Genomic DNA, 8,100 nt, shown 5'->3' on the forward strand with positions numbered 1-8,100 from the left:
TTTTTTTTTTTTTTTTTCTGGTTGAGCCATAAAAAGCATTTTTTTTTTTCTTTTTCTTCTTCATTTTTTTTGGTTGCAAAATTCATTTTTTTGATATTTATATCATCTACCCCTATTACCATGACCACCATGGAAGGTTCTAAATCCTCATCTTTTAAGATTTTTACTTGCTAGATGAATATTTTATCCTTCGTTGTTAGCTGTCTCCTTCGCTTGTAGTGCATTTTTTTCATTCCTTTCTGATGATCTATTGATTCTTGACTCATGAGCTTGAAGCTAGCCATCAATTCATCAACGGAGAGTATGATAGATCCTTAGCTTCTTCTGTAGAAGCCACCACATGGTCAAACTTTGGAGTAAGCCACCACATGGTCAAACTTTGGAGTTAAGGTTCTAAACACCTTTGCAACAATTGTTTCACTTGAAATTTTCTCTCCATAAACACCATTTGAATGACTATTGCCATTACTCTTAAAAAAAAAACAGTAATTGATTTACCATTCTTCAAGAGCAAAGTTTCAAAATCACATCTTAAAGATTGCAATTTCACTATTATGACCTTTGAATCTCCTTGAAACTCCTTCTGCAGAATTGACCATGCTTGCTTTGATGTGGTTGCTGCTGCAATTCATGAAAAAATAGTCTCATGAATTGCTTGTTGAACAATGAACATAGCTTTGACATCCTTTTTCTTGGTTTCTTCTTCCACTGTGGGTTCTAATACATCAACAAACTCCGTGCTCCACCAAGTCCCATAGCTCCTGCAATCTGAGCAAGGTCTTCATCTTGATGCTCCACCACTCATATTTCTCACCATTAAAAATTGGTATGAGCAGAGCAGAGGAAGAAAAACCAGCAACTGTCATTTTCGTTCTCTAAAAAAATAATCACTTCTCATGTTGACCAGAACTTGGCGCTGATTACCAAATTTGTTGAGAAAAAAATATTGAAAAAGATAGCAAAAGACATAATAGGATCAAAGCTACAAATGCTTTATTATTGTTTACTCACACCTTGTCAAAAGAGTTACAAAGTTTCAATATATATAGGCTTATACGGTAACAAAAAAATCGAAAATTATGAAAATCCTACTAAATATTGACCATGGACAAATTCACCAGCTTCCTCAAAACTTGGTCAAAACTTTGAATCATATTTCAACCATATGTACAACAGACAAGGATTTGAATTTCAAGAGGTGTTTACATTAGTGGCTAGACTCCACATAATGAGGTTATTCTTACCCTTGAAGCTCAACACGGTGGAATTGTTCACCACTTAAATGTCAAATCAACATTCCTAAATGGTGACCTCCAAGAAGAAGTGTACACTACCCAACCTAAAGATTCCGTCTTAAAAAATGAAGAGCACAAAGTGTATAAGTTGTCAAAGACCCTCTACGGTTTACGACAAGCACCTAAGATGTGACATATAAGCTTGGATGAAGAGCTCAATTTCATGAAGTGCCTGCTAGAACAAGTCGTGTATATAAGAAGTCAGCAAGCTGAAGCACTCATTGTTAGTGTGTATGTTGACAACTTGATCGTCACTGGTACAAGTGTGGAAGACATCAAATATTTTAAGAAGCAAATGATGAAAGAATTTAAGATGACTGACCTCTAGTTACTTGAGTACTACCTTGATATCGAGGTGGACAAGAAGAAGATAAGAAGGTGCTGCAACAATTTAAGATGGCAGAGTGTAACTCGGCCAAGTACCTATAGAAATAAAGTTACAGCTTGGGAAAGATACCGAAGGAAGTTTGGTGAATCCCACCTAGGCACGTCATTGGAAGTTTGAGGCACTTGACTTATTGGTCTAGATCTTTCCTATGCTATTAGGATCATGAATAGGTACATGGAGAAGCCTACTATAATGCATCATCAAGTAGCCAAGAACATTCTTTGTTAGTTTGTTTTACCAATAATGATTTATGAGGCATCGACAAAAGAAAAAGCACTACAAGAATGATGTTTTATCAGAATAAAAGTTTTATCACTTGGAAATCTTAGAAGCAGCAAACCGTGACACTATCATTCTATGAGGTCGAGTTCATGGTTGCAACTAAGGCTTTGTGTCAAGCATTGTGGCTGAGAAACTTGTTGAGTAAAGTGACCGAAAGTGAGCTATAGCCAGTAACTCCCTACATCGACAACAAATTTATGATTGCATGGCTAAAGAACCCAATATTTTATGGACGCAGCAAACTCATTAGCACTCGATTTCACTTCATCTATGAGCGTGTCAAGAAGCATTAGATCGTAATGAAGTTCATATGCACTTGAGAGCAACATGCATATATTCTCACAATACCCTAATAAGGGTTCAATTTGCAGAGATGCAAGAATTGCTCGGAGTAAAAAATCTTGAGCAAAGTCAAACTTACGGGGAGAGATTGTGAGTCAATAAGCTTTACTTATACTCCATTTTGTTTTTATACTATTGAATTCGAGGAGAAAGTTTAGAAAATTTAACTTATAGAGTAAATTTATTAGACCATAACTTGTGAAACGAGTTTATGAAATTTAAATTATGAAGCAAATTTACAAGCCTCAAAGGACCCGATGTGCCTTTTGCCTTAATTATTTACTATTTTCACATTTCTAAATACTTTGTTGATAATTGATGAAGAAAGAAAATGGAGATGGCGTTTGAACTTTATGACAAATAGGAGCCCACATGGTTGATTGAGTGCAACTCTGCCAGCACCAAGGAGCACTTTGGCATCTCTCTTCTATTTGTTCTCGTGAAACCGACACAATCAACACATAAATAATCATTATTTTCATACCCCTTTGTCGTAATGGATGAGCTCATCAATGCAATGCCTACTCCTTTTCTTGAACCATTTAAAGTCCGAAAATATTCTCCACTCTTTACCTCTCAAAAGCTAAGAGTTCCCATGGATCATAATGAATCTGTGAAGATAATTGAGGTCTCTAAGGTAACTCCTTCAGCACAAGAATCAACCGTTCCCAAGTCTCTTCCTCTCACCTTTTTCGACCTCATATGGCTCAGATTCCATCCAATTCAACGCCTTTTCTTCTACGAACTATCTTCCACTGAGCTCTCATTCCTAGACGCCATTCTTCCAAACCTCAAAGCCTCTCTCGCTCTCGCTCTCCGCTACTATCTTCCTGTTGCTGGCAGCCTCGTTTGGCCCCAACATTATGCGGTGCCCGCCGTTGAGTTTGTTGAAGGCGATGGCGTAGTGCTCACTGTGGCCGAGTCCGACGCTGATTTTTACCATCTTGCTGGAAATGGGTTTCGTGAAATTGAAGCATATCATCCACTTGTCCCTCAATTGGCTGTGTCCGATGATCGTGCTGCAGTGATAGCTCTCCAACTCACTTTGTTTCCAAATAAAGGGTTTTCCATTGGAATAACAAACCACCATGCGGTTCTAGATGGAAGAACTTCTACTTCATTTGTCAAGTTGTGGGCTCATCTTTGTAATCTTCTTGTCACTTCAGGATCCTCCATTCCAACAACCGACGAATTCATGCCCTTCTACGACAGGCAAGTTTTTGTCTCATATTTTCATCTATTTACTTCATAACCATTTGGTTGGTTCATGAGAATTAGTAGGCCCTTTTCTCTAACATTATTTTGAGAGGTAGAGTCATTGTCAGCATTGGATAAATATGAAGTGATTTTGAGTCATTGACATCGGACTATATAAAATTATTTTCTCTAACATTATTTTGAAAGGTAGAGTCATTGTCAGCAACATTTGAGTTAAATATGAAGTCAAGTTGAGTCAGTGACATCTTGTATTTGCCTAATGACAATTGGAAGAAAATTTGTAGTGTGAGGTATACCCTTTGTAAACACTTCGATTATTGAGATTGACTGCCCATGGATGTAGGGAATTTTTTATCTCCACAAGGTATACCCTTTGTAAAAATTTCGACTATTGAGATCGGCTGCCCATGGATATGGAGAATTTCTTATCTCTAGAAGTATGTGAGTGCAATTGATCTTCCTTCCACTTCCACTACAACAATTGGTATCAAAACTTATTTGGTTGTAGCATTAGGACACAATAATTAGTGTCCGTTTGTTTGGTTGTGGCATCAAGACAAACAATTTGGTACCAGAGCAGAACATTTGTCTTGATTAAAGATCACTATTTGTTGCTATCCGTTAGTTAGTATCCGATTAAATCTCATTGTAGTTTTGAGTTGATTTAGTTTTTTATTTGATTTAGTTTTTTTATTTATTTACTGGGTTCTAGATTTCTGCTGATTTACTAATAAATTGTAGGTCGCTGCTCTTCGTAATACGATCATTCTCATCAACCATTCAATCACTCGTTCTTTCAAAATTGGTTGGTTGGTATGAGAGCAGATCCCTAAACAAACATTCAATTGATATCTAAATCAATGTTCCACATTCCTAACACAGGTCAGCTATCAACGATCCGAAGGGTCTCACGGGGATTTACGCAAATGCATGGCTAAACTACGAAGGACCCAACAATAGGAGCTTGAAGCTAAAGATACCCAACACTCGACCTGGGTTAATTCGATGCACTCTCAAGTTTACCCATCAAGACATGCAAAAACTAAAGCAATGGGTTATAAAGGAGAGGCAAAATTCTCATATTTCTTCCTTTGCATTGACAACTGCTTATCTCTGTGTATGCATAGCCAAGTCCAATGGCACAAGAGAAGGAAACTTAGCGTTTGGATTCCCTGCCGACGCTAGATCTCGTTTAAAACCTCCACTGCCTTCTAATTACTTTGGTAACTGTGTATCTGTTCGTGGCGTTTTCATTGAAAGAACAGAGCTTTTGGGTGAAAAAGGAATAGTTGTGGGTAGCAAGGCAATTTCAGAGGCTGTTAAAAGCTTGGAAGAAGGAGCTCTAGATAGGGCAGAACGTTGGTGCAAATTCATGATTGCTTCAATCGGTAATGATTCGGGTGAAAAAATGATTACAGTTGGTGGGTCGCCAAAGTTCGAAGTTTACAGTGCAGATTTTGGGTGGGGAAAGCCGAGGAAGGTGGAATTGGTGTCTTCTGAGTCACCAACGACAGTGTCTTTAACAGACAGCGCAGATGGCGATGGGGGCATAGAAATTGGAGTGGTTAAGGAGAGAGATGAATTGGAAGGCTTTGTTGCTCTGTTTGTTAAAGGTCTTGAATCCTATTTCGAAGCGCAGGATTCACCAAGCTGTTAGTTCGTCAACTTTTCATTGTCTTTAGACTTTATTTGATATCATTTTAAGATTCCAAATCGTTGGTTGTCGGCCACAAATATTGAAAAATGAAGCATAGTCATGTGGGTGTTTCCTTAAAGTAACGAACAAACATATTAGTTGACAACAATTGGATTGTCCTATATTAAATAAATGATGAATTGCAACAATTGCCTAGAAACAAATGAAAGATCATGAGTAATTTTGGAGGAATTCAAAATCGCCTAGTGATTTCATGTCCATCGTTTCATGTCCTAGTTTGAAATGGTTCTCACAATAATTTTATGTTTCAGAATTTGGACCTACCTAAGAAATTTGAGGACGATCCAGCTTCGGGAAGCTCCTAAAAAGTGAACCCGAACACAGTCAAATAGGCAATTTACTACATTGAACACTTATTAGCCACTGTTTGGACTGATTCACCTATTTTTAGACCGGTTCTCACATTGATTTTTATGGTTTCCAAAAGAAAAAGACTAAAACCCAAAGCCACCTAAAGGAATCGAGAAAGAAATAGCTACTACAACATGGGTCAAAGAAGTAAAGCACTAAATTGATGAGCTTTTCTCAATGTTTGGGCTAGTTCACCTCTGTTTAGATGGGTTCTCGTTATTCTAGAAACTAGACACAATTTACGACTTACCTTAGGAATTTGGAATGAAGACAACTTCGAAAAGGTTGAGAAAGGAGAGCTCAAACACGCACAAGTAAGTAGCCATATGGATCAAGTATCAAGTAGTACTTGTAGGAGTCGATTAGAACAAGGGGATATGATTAGAAATCATATCTAAGAACCTAACTGACCTAGTGCCATGATAGCTAAACCTAGAAACGTTTATAGTTTACGGTCTATCACGATTTACAACTTTATACGTAATGACCCTAGATTTTATACTTAACTTAAAGTCGCTATTATATCCATATCGTAGACATTTTATGTGGAAATACTTCATTGAAAACTTTATAATAAAAAATATGATCATGATCTTACATGTCTTCTCTAAGACCTTTAAAAAAAACGATAAAAATTGAAAATAACATAAAACAAAAATACCATAGGCTAACCTATATACTACTAAATGGAAATCCAAATTAACCTATACTAATCTATAATCCACTAGATTCAAATTGCAAAACTACCTTAAGCATGTGTCACTATCTCCTAGGTTGCGATGCCACCGTCAGCCGTACAGGAGAGCCTTGCATTTACCTAAAAAATAAGAGTAGCGCATGACTTGAGTATTTTAAAAAATACTCAGTAAGCGACCTTCCTATCATGGTTAAATGCAAGCATATAAAAATCATGAGTGGGACCTATCATATCAGTTTATTTTCCTACATCGACTATCCTAAGCAGGCAATTGGATGCGTATTTACTTTTCTACACATGACCTACACGTGGAAGTATGGACCCACCAGTCGGTTCGCACACCTCTTAAGCTCCTTTCTCGTCAGGCGAGCATTCTCTGGTAGTGGTTGATGCTCCCCCACCATTATAGGGTCGTTGAAGCCCTAGCACAATATCTGCAAGAAAGGAAAAGAGTGAGAGGAGAAAGGAGTTGTTAGATACCTCATAAAAAAACCACTGACGAAGTTCATTCCAGCCCAGAGTGATACGCAAAAACTTCTCCTTGAACAAGGGGAGGTGTCGTGTGGTTGAAGTTCCTTATCCGTCAAGAAATCGAGAAGACCCGTGAGCTAAAATCTTGAGAGTTTTTCTCGAATTTAGGACTCTCCTTTGTGAATCAAAGTCTGAAATCTTGATAGGTTCATCTAGAGGGAATTCTCCACAAGATTTGTGAAGAAAATTAGGACAAATTCTGGTCCGAAGGCAAGATCCGTGAGTTCTTCCAAAAATGGTAAGGAAGTTAACGAACCTACTTTCGATGCTTATAAATAAGCCTACAATGACGTCTAAATTCCAAGAAAAATATTAGGACGTAGTCAGGATTAGGATCTACAACTTTGTTGAAGAAAATGAATCAATTTGAAGTTTAGACTAAAATATATGAAAATGAGAAAAGAGGAAAAAAACTAATCGAGTTCTACGTTACGATTCCAAGGAGGAGAGAGGGTTTTCAGCAAGAGACGTATCGACCAGTGAGGGGAGAAGCACGTCGGAACAACCGTGTGACATGCATCGCTTGTTGGGTGGAGCCACGCGCCAATAGTTGAGTGGAGCGTCGCAGCCCCAATCCTAATGAGACACGCTTCGACCTGCAAGACCCGCACCCATCCAACCCGAACCTGCCTCCTAGATTCCAAACAACCATTCAAAATGCGCCACGTGGCAGAATGTGAGTGTGCATCCTTCCCCTCAGACGTGTCCGTACGAGCGCGTGCCGGGCGTGTGACCTAATTGGGGATATTAGTAATTTTGGACACGCTATTTGTGTAGAAACGCTAAACAAAGGTCACACGTCAATCAAGTAAGTCAGTACAACGTATTTAGGAAGAAATACTTGTAGGATTGGGTTGGAATGCATGCATGCTAGTATATCTACCTTAGGTGGTAGCTTTCAATGAATGAATTTAGGCAAGTTAATTATTATGAGTTTGGATATAATATGTGAAGCATTATGAAAATTGTTAGTGTTTCAATTATGCTTTAAGCTCTGCTATATTTATGTATGTGTTTAATTCATGGTGAAAAGAGGTTGGAAATTTGTGAACTCTATACTTCGGGAGCTTGATGGATGTTATCGCCCCATTAAGCATGTATGTTTATTTTGCATGAATTATGTATGATAATGCTAGATAATAGTTGCATGCACATTCAGTTAGTTTTCATGGTCCAGTATTGTGTTAAGACCAGGGAATTGTTGTTAGAGTGATGAGTCATTGAGTTTAGACATAACATTTCCCTAGGACCAAATAGATCACCACAGCAAACGAAATAC

At 37.9% G+C, this 8,100-nt stretch overlaps 1 protein-coding gene and 1 long non-coding RNA gene across 2 annotated transcripts in view; both read left to right on the forward strand.

The window, feature by feature from the left end:
* Positions 1–7,805, forward strand: part of LOC111790394 — a 12,053-nt gene extending 4,248 nt beyond the window's left edge. Inside the window, exons 2-3 of the long non-coding RNA XR_002814472.1 lie at positions 5,937–5,938; positions 7,794–7,805. This is a non-coding gene — a long non-coding RNA (uncharacterized LOC111790394). The remainder of the gene's footprint in view (positions 1–5,936; positions 5,939–7,793) is intronic.
* Positions 297–5,368, forward strand: LOC111790354 (phenolic glucoside malonyltransferase 1-like). The gene is made up of 4 exons (XM_023671230.1): positions 297–301; positions 1,854–1,863; positions 2,879–3,519; positions 4,408–5,368. The coding sequence occupies exons 2-4, from the start codon at positions 1,858–1,860 to the stop codon at positions 5,180–5,182; spliced, it is 1,422 nt and encodes a 473-aa protein (XP_023526998.1). The 5' UTR covers positions 297–301; positions 1,854–1,857; the 3' UTR covers positions 5,183–5,368.
* Positions 7,806–8,100: the final 295 nt, after the last annotated feature.

Source organism: Cucurbita pepo, chromosome LG03 (assembly GCF_002806865.2).
Source record: "Cucurbita pepo subsp. pepo cultivar mu-cu-16 chromosome LG03, ASM280686v2, whole genome shotgun sequence".
NCBI lineage: Eukaryota > Viridiplantae > Streptophyta > Magnoliopsida > Cucurbitales > Cucurbitaceae > Cucurbita > Cucurbita pepo.